The sequence below is a fragment of the Pantherophis guttatus genome, chromosome 2 (genome assembly GCF_059756535.1).
Source record: "Pantherophis guttatus breed Tessera chromosome 2, ASM5975653v1, whole genome shotgun sequence".
In the NCBI taxonomy this organism is placed as follows: Eukaryota; Metazoa; Chordata; class Lepidosauria; order Squamata; family Colubridae; genus Pantherophis; species Pantherophis guttatus.
The window spans coordinates 201,985,411-201,998,136 of NC_142064.1; the positions used below are offsets into that span (position 1 = coordinate 201,985,411).

Consider the following 12,726-nt stretch of genomic DNA (forward strand, 5'->3'; position numbering starts at 1 on the left):
CTAAGCCATAATACAGTTACCTTGGTTTTGTCTTGTTATAAACCCAACCAATTATAGTTTTCATTAAATAACACTTAAATCAAACATGGCTTAGCAAAATGTTTGGACAATGCCATAAATTATGTTATGGATTAGTATGCTTTGTGACCCCACTTACTTTTGTATGCATACCCTCATTTGAGAGGTTCTTGGTTGAACAACTAAGTTCAGACAGCACCAAGGACCCTTCATTTCAGCCCTGAGTTACAAATACTTCCTTGTACCCTTGATACCGTCATTTATTTGTAAATGTTGAGAGAGTATTTTGTAGGGGAGGGAAAAAATAATTTGGAAAACTATTTCTACTTTAAAAGAAAGCGAGAGAGAATTCTATGTACCAATGTGTTTATTATTCTATTGAACAAAACCTTTGGAGAGAAGACAGGAACTTTTCTGGCTGAAAAAGTTTTACTGACTTCTGGGGTACAATTTTCTTATGAGGAACCACAAACATATTGTGAAATGATAAAGCTGTACTGCATAGAATTCCACTATGAAAACTAGCAAAGAAACAACAACAACAACAAATCCGCAACCCAACAGTCATTACAATGTTGCACAGTCAGCCTCTTTTAGGAAACTACAGTAAAGAGAAGAAGAAAGCTGTTATTATGGACACTTATTTGTAAACCACCTAATTCACTATCTGAAGTGCTGCTAGCCAGTCAACATTTTTTTCCAGTCAGTTAATTCAGAAGAGAGGTCCGGCTGGACAACAGCCAGCTGGCATGTTAATTTAGGAAGGCCTTGAGAGGATAACAAGCTTTCAGATCCCACTTAGCAGAAGGCAGAAGTTGAAAGATCAGCTCCTGGACGATATCCATTTTTAAGTTCATGAGCACTTCTAGCCTGGATAGCTTAGAAGGTACAGACATCACACACAAATTTAAAATCTGGAATTTTCATGTATAAGTACTTTGCTATTGAGGCAAAAGAAAAGGTTATAGCCAATCTCTTCAGTTTTATGACATGAGGGGTCCTCTGCAGACGGGAGCAAGGATAGGGTAGGTATCAGACATGGGCAAGAGCACAAACAGATAATACACTAGTAGGAAGTGCAAGAGGAAATGTCAAAACATGGCAATCAGAAAGAATGCACATTAATAATATGGCTTCATATATGTTCAGCTGGATAGCTCTAATGCTGTGATGGCGAACCTATGGCACGTGTACCACAGGTGGCATGCAAAGCCATATTGGTTGGCACGCAAGCGTTGCTCTATCTCAGCTCCGGCACATGGGAAACGGTCCATTTCCGGCCTCCAGAGGGCCTCCTGGGGTTGGGGAAGGCCGTTTTCACCTTCCCCAGGTTCCTAGAAAGGCTCTGGAGCCTGGGGAGGGAGAAAAATGGGCCTATCGGGCCCACTGGGCCATCACATGCCAAAAGCGGGGAGAGTGCGGGGGGTTGCACACGCATCCGATTTATGGGTATGGGCACGTGCACATGCAACCTCCCCACACTCCCCCCGCTTTTGGCACGTGACGGCAAAAAGGTTAGCCATCACTGCTCTAGTGGTTGGTTCACTGTTGTTGTTTTTTGTTGTTGTTGTTGTTTGTTGTTTTATACTTCAGTGGCCCATCAGCATATCGCTGCAAGACAGCACTGTAGTAGGGACACCAAGGAAGTTCACTGCCAATTTTGTATGGAATTTCAAGGACCACACCCAACTTGCAAGCTAATTCTATGTAGTTATGGGTCACTGCAGTTGTAACAACACTCTATGATGCTGTTCATCATTACACAGCTACACCTAATATTTCTATGAATCCTATGAAACAATATCTGATAAATTGTTAATATGGAATATAGTAGATTCAAAGAGTTTTGCTTTTTAAGATAAAGTCACAGTTTGGAAAAGGAATGGAACTTATTTCTGTTTTTGCTGTTCCAAGTATTCTGCCTCATCTGAATGGTATTTATATATTGTTGGAGTTTCTATGTTATACTATTCCAAAATGACTCTTGGCAGTAAAGATATAAAAAAATACAGTGGCTTATTATATTTAGTCATAGAAAGATGATTTGTTGAAGAAATGAACTGAATAGACGGCTGCAGTTATGAAAACTGTAGCAGCCACTATCATAAATCCCATATCAGATTCTTATTCAATCACTACTTCCATATTACATCATTACACTTAGCAATGAACTCATTTCGAAAAAAGGAAAAGACCAATGAATATTTCTTTATTTACCACCCCAGCATTGAATCAGAGTGTATTTGAAACTGCTCCCTTGATAATTTTTTCTCCAATTTTTTTGTGCCTCCAAATCATTTTTTTCAGGGTGCAGTCAAGACTTGTTCCGTGTAAAGCCTATCCAAGTTGGAACCAGGGTTGTGTTTTCAAATGGATTTGTCTCATGAAATTACATTTGATACTCAACTGTTTTGTTCAAGCAGATGGTTTGGGCTGTTCCAGTTTTGGTATAATGAGTTTCAGTGTAGTCTGGTGCAAAGAGATCCCTACGAACAAAAATGAAGAAAGAGGGAAGGATGGGGTGGAGGGTGTAGAAGAGAAAAAATAATATTAATATTATTTGAATATTCATGTACATGAAAATCTATTTCATCAATAACCAATTGTAACATTTAGAAAAAGTTGTCAATCAGACTCATGAAAAAAAATAGATTAAAGTTGTGACAACGATTAATAAATGTCAACATTATGTGCCAAGAAAAATGGCAAGATGAAGTAAAACCAATTTAGCAGATGAAAAATATTCTTCTTAAAACTGTGCTGGACATTTGATTCCCTGTGGCCAATCTGACACTTCAACAATCTGCATAATGCAATATGAGATGGAAAGAAAAAATGTCTTTCTCCACTCCTTTCATACCATTCATAACTCTATAAACATATGATTGTTCATGTCATTAAACAGCCTCCGATGATTCTTCACCTCAAGAATTCATAGAAAAGATTAGAGAAACTTAACATTTTGCACACTAAATGTGCTCTAGAAAGACTTCAGGTTAACAGATGAATCATGGAAGCTTTTAACTCTAACAAATCTAATTTTGCTTTTCCCCTGCTCTTTGTTAATAAAGGTCACTTCATCATGTTGCATCTTTAGATCATGGTCAACCAAAACAGCCACAAACAAAACTGCAAAATAAGCTCAGTTATACATCCTGTGTTACCAAGGGTCTGGACAGCATGCATTTTCAAGAATCAATCATTTTCTTTGCCAATTGTATTTACCTGTCTGGGAAATGACATTAGCAATTAGCAAAGAGTGGTCAGTAGAATGGCTGAGTCATGACTGCTTTGTGGAGTGGTAAAGCTAAGTGCAGTTAAACTTTATTTTTACGTCTGAATCTCACTGATCTGCCATTTGTTCAGGGTTCAGAACCTGCTTATCTATTACCTACATAGCTGCTTATTCAAGTATATGCAGATTTGCTACGGTTTTCCATATATACCTATATATTTATACCCATAACTGAATCTTATTTAAATATCTTTGCTCTCTTCCAACTCCCAGGCCTCAAACAAATAAAGATGGCTGAATTGCAGGTCAGACAGTATGATGCTATTAAGGGCACTATATATACAGTACAATTATATTGTTTATATATTCCTTATATTGTCTTTTTATCACTTCATTTCCCTTTATTGTTCTTTAGCCTATGATGCCATTCTTTAGACTATAAAAGAAACAGGAAATATTGAGATTATTTACAATGAACAAACAAAACTGCACCTTCTGATTTCTATCTAGTAACACAAATTTAATATTAACAATAATCAAAACAGATTTTGGGGTGGCATCAAGTTGACTCAGCCTATTCTCAGATGAGAGACAACTGCTTTAATATTGTTACCATTTTCCTTTTGCCTAGATATCTAATAAATTAAAATGTAATCTCAGAGAAAGAATTTTTATTCAGTATGCCTGGCTTTCTGCAAATAGAGGATTCACTGAGGGTTCTGTAAATCCTAAAAAACTAGAATTTAGGGTAACCTACATTTTAGACAGTAATACCATCTGTACAAGTTGAGTTTAGTCAATATCCCATCTCTGTCATAAATAGCACGTATATTATGTAGGAATGCACCTTTATCAGGGGCATTTATATGAAATTCCAAAGTAAAACATTATGTACAATATTTTAAAATCTGAAAAGGGTAAAATTTAATGCTTTGTTCTAGTTTTTTCTTGTCTTACTACTGTCAATGTAGCAACTAAAAAAATAAGGCCATCCTTTTTTTTCCCTGAAGTTACTTTTGAGAAAGAATTTAGGAGAACACATTTCCACTTCTTTAGTACTATCCTTTTATCAGTTATAGAATAAATATAATAGATCTAATAAAAGCTGGAAGGAGAAAATAACTCCCCCAAATCCTATAGTAGAAGGATGCCCCACTCAACATTTGGTCCTCTAGTGAAATGATCAGAAGACATTATGCTACAATATCTCTATATAAACCTAAAAGTAATTCCAAAATTTTGGGTCATACAACATGGATCTGCTTACTGGATGTTAGAATTCAGTAGAAAAATCTAATGGAAGAAAGAAGCTGCATTGGCACCAGTTGCAATAAGAAAAAAGGCGGGAGGCTCAAATGATATTTCTGGATTAAGGAGATCCTCCACCTTCCATGTCATCATAGCTACTTTGTCGCTGAGCCACTGCCACCCTACTTTCTGCCCATCATCTTTGTACTTCTTTTCAGGTGTCCTGGCTACTTCACTGTCCTTCCTCTCCAGCCTCCTTCTCTAATTACTTTGGATTATCAGGAAGCTATTACTTTAATGATACAAAGGACTTACTGCTTAGCGCTCTATCTCCATCCATGATCATCATTAGCATTACCTCTGAGCTCATCTGGCTCACAGCCCATAGACAATCTGAACACATAAAAAATGGATGGACCTTGAAAAAAGCCATTTTGCTGCACTGCATGTTCATTTAATTACTAAATATATACTTTAAAAGGTGACTGTTTCCTGTCCCATCCCATCAGCTATTACTGACTTCTCATTGACAATTGGAAGCCATCCAGGGTTACTATGAGCCCAGTGGTAGATACATTTAATAAATAAATAAATGCCTACCAAGATGCAGAATCTGGGATATATGAACCAATGTTTAGTGCTAACAAAATCAATGTATATATGTGAATGTATCTTTAATAATAAATAATAATAATAATAATTTTATTTCTATACCGCCCTTCTCCCGAAGGACTCAGGGCGGTGTACAGCCAATTTAAAAACACAAGACACAACAATAATTAAAAATTAAAATAATTAAATAGATTTGGCCGATTTAAAACCCCAAAAATTTAAAATACCCCAATTTAAAATTATCATGTCGATAGCCCGGCCTGGCGGAACAACAGGGTCTTCAATGCGCAACGAAACACCCGGAGATCGGAGATCTTGCGTATTTCCGGGGGCAGTTCATTCCACAGGGCTGGGGCTCCCACAGAGAAGGCCCTCCCCCTGGGTGTCGCCAGCCGACATAACTTGGCTGATGGCACCCTGAGGAGACCCTCTCTGTGGGAGCGGACTGGTCGGTGGGAGGCTATTGGTGGCAGAAGACGGTCTCGAAGGTACCCGGGTCCTATGCCATGGAGCGCTTTAAAGGTGGTAACCAACACCTTGAATCGCACCCGGAAGACCACTGGGAGCCAGTGCAGCTCGCGCAGGAGGGGTGTCACGCGGGCACAACGAGTTGCACCCATAACCACCCGCGCGGCCGCATTCTGGACCAGTTGGAGCCTCCGAGTGCTCTTCAAGGGGAGCCCCATGTAGAGAGCATTACAATAGTCCAGCCGGGAGGTGACAAGGGCATGAGTGACCGTGCGCAAGGCGTCCCGGTCCAGAAAGGGCTGCAACTGGCGGATCAGGCGAACCTGATAAAAGGCCCCCCTGGCCACGGCCGTCATATGCTCTTCTAAAGACAGCCGTGCGTCCAGGAGGACACCCAGATTGCGAGCCCTCTCTGTGGGGGGCAAAGATTCACCCCCAATAGTCAGCGATGGCACCTGCTGACTATATCGGGACGCCGGCAGCCACAGCCACTCGGTCTTGGACGGGTTAAGTCTGAGCCTGTTCTTCCCCATCCAGACCCGCACGGCCTCCAGGCAGCGAGACATCACATCAAGGGCATCGTTGGGGTGGTCTGGGGTGGAGATGTTTAAAGCAGTCTACCAATTAAATGAACAAGTCCACACATTTTTCTTAGCAACATTTTAATAGTGGTTTACCACTGCCTTCTTCTTAAGGCTGAGGGAGAGATAGACATGGCCTACTACATTCACCTAACTCCATGCCTAAGAATTAGAATTTACACTATTCCAGTTTCTAAACCATTACACGAAACACCTTTACGCACTACACCAAGCTGGTGTAGCAACCAGCTCTGTTGCAACTAGCAACAGAGCCAGTTATTCTATAATGTAAAGCTTATGTTAGCTTTTCTCAGCCTTGTGTTATGGATACAATACTAACAATTCTTGGCTAGAATGGAAATAAATGAGCAATGAAAACTATACATATCTACCAACTTCATTGGGACTGAGTCTCATGCATGTAACTTATCTGAGCATCCTTAGTAACTTTAAACTTTGCTCTTCAACAATGACTCTTGACTATGGATGTACAAAAGAGAGGTCCACTAAAGACCTCTCTGGAACTATTCATTGATAATCATGAAATGGCAACAGATGAGTGACTAATTATTTCACTATGACGATGGGTACTGTGGTCTTTTTTCCCTGAAGAACATGATAAAATCCGATGTACCTGTTTATTTTAAATCATCCATTTCCTTGATATCTTACCACAAAAATGTCTGTAATGGTAAAAGTTATGAAACTGTGGCTAATGAGTTTGGAGGAACTAAGATCAATGTGGTCAAGGTGCGATGGTTTACACTATTTTCCAACATAATGAACCACTTCCTTTTTTCCCCCTCTTAACCGAGTTATGTTTGATATTTGATGTTAGAGTGATGAGTGCACTATTGGAAGGGCTGAAAGACCAGGTTGGGGACAGACCATTATCCATCTATATGGTTGATAATGACATAATCAATCAACCAACCAACCAACCAACCAACCAACCAACCAACCAATTGATTGTATTTAACAGTCTCCCTCATCTTCAGGTATTTTGCTGCTTTTCTTTGAGAGAACAAGATAATGTACACTGAGGGTGTCCCTGCTTGTAACTACCACAACAAAAGACACAAAACCACAACTTTTTTGCAGAATGATGAGATAATTCTTGAAAGAAGCGGGTTGCTGCACTAATTACTCCAATACCCAAGTTTCTACCCGCTGAGATAAAGAGTTGTTTTTTGTCCCAAAAATTATGTGTTACATTAAAAAGCAGTGAACATTGCCAACGTGCTCTTCCCAAAATATTCTGGACCAGATTTTTCAAACTGGGGCCAAAATATTTGGTGTGTATCAATTTGTGAAAATTGCAGTAGTATTCTATCTTCTTCCTGTAAAAGATCTGTGAGGGATGTTAAGAAGGACTAGAATTAACCTCAGGATGAAGCCTTTTTTAGAGGTTATATACTATATTCTTTATGTTAAAAAAATCAGAATCTTAGAAACAGGAGAGATAAGAAAGCTAAAAATTACTTTCATGAATGAAGGCGAATATACGTGTCCCAAGCTGAGCAGGATCCAATCTAGGTCGGGTAGCTGGACCAGAGGTTTAGAATTTGGACAAAACCTCTGGTCCCAGTGACTGACCCAGACTGGAACTTGCAGAAATCATTTTATTCTTCAGATGGCTAGACTTACAGAGGTCCCAAATTTTTGTAGGACCTGATAGTGTTTCAGGGCCAATCAATAATTTAAAATATAAATTAACTGAGTATATGATAAAACCTTTTTTTTTTTTTTTGCTATAGTCAATCTTTCTTTTTTAACCAAACTGGTTTCATTTTGCAAATCTGATCAGTCAATGCAGGTAGTCCCCAATTTAGAATCACAATTGGGATCAGAATATTGGTTGCTAAGAATTTTAGAATTATTTTTTTTACCGTGGTGGTTAAGGAAATCAATGCAGTTGTTAGGTGAAGCATGGAGTCATTAAGTGCATCTGGTTTCTCTCGTTGATTTGGCTTATCAGAAACTGGTTGGGAAAGTCGCAAAGGTGGTCACGTAACCTCAGGATGTTGTAGTTATGGTAAATAGTTGCTGGTTGCCAAGCATCTGAATTTTCATCACGTGAACATGGGGATACTGCAATGTATGTTAAGTGCGAGGACCAGATGCAAGTCACTTTTTTTCAATGCCGTCAAATGGTCAGTAAATGAATGGTTGTTAAGTCAAGGACTACCTGCAATGTTTATTTAAAACTGCTGTTAATATAGCGACCTAACCAGGTTGCTGATTTCAGTATTTTACAGGCTTTTGCTTTTAATTTTGGCTGCCTTGATTTGAAAAGGAAACTGTTCCTAGTGATAAGGTGAATGATATATTTGGAACTGTTTTTTGAACTGCGGCAATCACAGAATATAACAATGCCTGACTTTATCTCTAGCTGCTTCAGCTACTTTGTTTACCTGGACATGCATCTGAAAAAAACCATATGCAGAAAATAAGCACTAGGTGAAAGAACAAATAGAGGGTAAAAGAACTGTGAATTATATGAAGTTTCGGCTCAGGCATGTTTATTCTCAAGTAAGCTCAATGAATTCAGTAGGACTTAACTTCTAAGTTTGCATGTTTAGGATTATTAGAATCAAAAGTTTGGATTCTTTTTTTCACTAAAAGAATACACTTTGTGAATACAGTTTGACTGTGGCCTGCAGATTTAGCATCCTTCTGCTAAAATACAGATGTTGGCTGAAAGCAGACAGCTGTTGCCACTTTTCATTACAGTAGAAATCTCAGGAGCAGAGTCAGATCCAGAGAATGAGCAAGAACCTGGCCTGTAGCCACAACATACAGATGTTTTAACGGCTTTATTTCCCTTCCAGCCCAATTCAGCACATTTTTGGCTATCCTCTACTGTGTCAATGATACCATTGTTCTGAGCAAAGCCTCCATCTTCAGGATAGGGGATGGAGCAACGAAGGCGCCTGCAGTGAAGGGGGTTTCTATTTTGTGGCATTAACACCATTAATCCAATGTGAAGAGAAAGGATGCAAATAGTTTATAAATGAGGCAGATGGAAATTTCGGGTAGAAAATGCCAGTATGTCATAAAGTCATAAACATGAGAATAGTTTCTTTGTTGCAAGACTGTTATACTAAGTTCATCATCTCCTACACAACGGAAAACCCCATCAGAATGGATAAACATACTTAAGACCAATTTTCTAACCACTGTGCCACCAAGAGCAAGAGCAGTGGTTAGAATGTAGTATTGAAGGCTAACTCTATCCACACTCTGGAGTTCAATCCTGAAGGGCTCAAGGTTGACTCAGCCTTCCATACTTCTGAGGCTATTCTTCTAGGCTTCGGGGCAGGGTGGATTAACTCTTTTTACCTGAATCATTTCCAACTTTGGTTTCAGTGTTATTCATATTTTAATTGAGATTATTCTGGCAATACTACATGTAATTGCACCACTCAGTGAAAACACAGGAACAACACTGATTTGCAAAGTTCAGAATCTTCATGGTCCACATGCTAATGCCTAGCATATAGGAAATAAAACATGATAAGCTTGTTTACTTACTGTAGATATACTTTGGCTTTGGAATCATCTTCCATCATTCCCAATCCTACATTCTTGAATCCGATACAAAAGCAAAGACATCCTCCCCACATTTAACAGAAGAAAGTGGAGGTTTCCAAGAAACACCAGATTATTGGGAAGAGTACTAAGTTCAGAAGAACACCATGTCTCTGGAGTACATTATAGCTCCAAAACAAGTGCTCACAAAGCATCATTCATTTGAAGGATTATAAATTGTGGTCACTGAAAACCAGGAGCTTCTGGGATAAAAACCTTCGCTTGAAGTAATTCAGGCACTAAAAATATAACTTGATTAATCCTACTTCTATCAAATTTGCCAATACCTGCTGCATAACATTTTGAACCTTCCTTCGGATGCTTTTGTTTGAATATTTGCTTTGACTATGTTCTTTCAACTATGTTCATATTAACTTAGCATTGGTTTTTGACCCAGGATTGTCTGTTTCTTGCTGTTTCTGTTATGTAAGACAAGAGTCTCTCGAGACTCTTTCTTCCATGATGGAAGAAAGGTGAGATCTGTACTGTATGTAATACAATTAAAAGACAACAAAGTCCTGTACAAATCCATAACACTGGCAATATCTCTGACTATCCAAGACAAAGTTGGGAAATCTGTGAGTCTTCAGATGTTCTTGAATCACAACTCCAAATATTCCTTTTCACTGACTATGTTGTCTAGGATGCTTAGATTTGTAACTTCTGACAGTTCAAACATGTCATCCATTCCTTATCTCAGTCTAAAGTCTACTATCAACTCTATTTATTAATTTTACATTTCACTCATCTCACTGTTAATGTAACTCTGGGCAACTCTGTTTGGTGTCTAATGTTTGAGAATGGCGGTAATAATGTCTTAATTGGCACAAAATACAGGAAATCACGTATGTCCTTTAAATCATAATATGACAGTCAGCGCTTGTGATACCAGATACCTCCTCTAGTTGTAGAGCTGCTGATTTCTGTATACAAAAGCTTTTTTTAAAAAAAGATAAGTCCCAGAAATCTTTCATTCCTGGTCAGAATGGCTTAGGATGTGGAAACTGTTGCTGTTCATTACCATTTGGGGGGTTACAAATATGCTACTTTTCAGAGCTGGGGAAGCTATGTTCATCCTGTGTTAAATGTATGTTTTACTGACAAAGAAATAAAAGGAGACTAGTATAGAATTATTTCAAGTTAGTTAGCTCTCATCAGCTAGCCATAACCTTCTGGGATTTGAACCTGGGCCATCTGAGAAGGGCATGACTAGCTGATGAGAGCTAAATAGCTTGAAATAGTTCTATACCAGTCTCCCTTTATTTCTTTGTCAGTAAAACATAAATTTAACACAAAAATAGTTTGTCGTGAAAGTGACTGCCAGCGAAGGCCCCTGGATTGAGGCTGAAAGGCGAAAACAGAAGCAGTATGTTCCGCCCCATAATTGGGTAGACCAGGTTGCCCTGATAGACTGGTCCCACTGGAGAAAAAAACACCTATATTCATCCTGTTACTAATGAACTACAATTCCCAGCATTGAGGGATGCTGAGGGCTGTATTAGAGTACACCAGGTTTCCTGCCCTCATTTTACACTGAACAATTCTCTATGGAAGTCTCTGGTAGGTCTTGTTCTGTCAGAGCTCTTATTTGTATTTGTTTAAAGGGGAAGAGAGGAATTTTGTTCTGTAAAACCATCATACCTCTGTAAGAAAGTGTTGGAATTTAACAACCAGCTAGCTGAACAAAATACAAAATGATGACTGCATATCAGTACCAGGTACTAGACTTAGGTAATGGCCAAGAGCCAACATTCATATATCAAAGACAACACATACTTTGTAATCATTGCAGACTTAAGTTTTCACGTTTGATAATTTGCAGTCAAATCTATGGACCAACTGTACTGAAAAATGTAATTTCATGGGAAACCTCTTTTCGTGGGATTGGAACATCAATGCTTCTTTGCTATAGGCAAATATATAATCATCTATATGAGCTAGGATTATCTGCTGTATCCACACAATTTATTATACTATGTTTTCAGGCTTATACTTTTAGACAAGCTGCTTGCACTGACATCTTTCAGCCTATATTTTGCTGAACTGGGATCACCAAGAAGCTAAGAAGGAAAGCCACCCTTTCATTAACACACCCAGCCCCTAAGCTAAAGAGAGGATAAAGTCATCCTTTTTAGATGCTGATGTTCAACATGTGCTCTGCCAAAGCCAGAGATTTCAATCCTCTTTACTTCAGCATCTTCCTATTTGTGAAGAACGCAACTTTTCTAGCAACGCTTGCTTCTCTCTCTCTCTCTCTCTCTCTCTCTCTCTCTCCCTCCCTCCCTCCCTCCCCCCCTCTCTTTTAAATTATCACTCAAAGGGTTGCACTGTGAAACTGTAGAGCCAAAAAGTCAACAGTGAAGGAAAGGAAGGAAGCATACTTCCCTCCCAGGAAATTTTGCAATGAAGAACAGATAACTTAGAGAGACAAGCTTCCTTGCCTGGCCTCCAGAAAATGAAATCATTATTCCAGGAGGAAGATGAACTAAAAATCCCCAGGTGGCTGCTCTGTTCTTCTGACCATTCAGCTAGTCTTTGCAAGCTCTGCAGGAAAAGGTCAGAGCATCCAGTGAGTTTGCCCCCATTAGTATCCCTGCATCTAGGAAATTATCAGCAAAAGCTAAGGCGAGGGCATCCCTGCAGAGAAAAGTTCAGCTATCCCGCCAATCCAAAGCCAAAACTGGAAAACAATCTTTCCTCTTTCCAATCTCTAAAGGAAACTCTGGAAAGGAAACCACAAGGCAGGAAATGATGGACAAAGATTAACAGCACAGCTGAATCTTGGGATGGGGGCACCTCCGGAGGACATTCAGAGTAGCTCTGACACAAGGGAAGGGTACAGTATGCTTGGCAATGAGGCAGTTTTGTGCTCCAAACTACAGTACTGCAATTCTAAAATTAGATCTCTGAATAGGGCTGGATGCCAGGACTTTTTCCTATGCCAGCTGGTCTAGTCATGGAGTTCATTACATC

The 12,726-nt window shown here is 39.2% G+C and overlaps 1 protein-coding gene across 2 annotated transcripts in view; it reads right to left on the reverse strand.

Annotated features, from left to right (window-relative positions):
• Positions 1–12,726, reverse strand: part of ADAM19 (ADAM metallopeptidase domain 19) — a 71,047-nt gene that overhangs the window by 37,830 nt on the left and 20,491 nt on the right. For both annotated transcript variants that reach the window (XM_060688499.2, XM_060688500.2), the window contains exon 4: positions 2,426–2,504. In XM_060688499.2, coding sequence (XP_060544482.2) covers positions 2,426–2,504 — 79 coding nt within the window. The remainder of the gene's footprint in view (positions 1–2,425; positions 2,505–12,726) is intronic.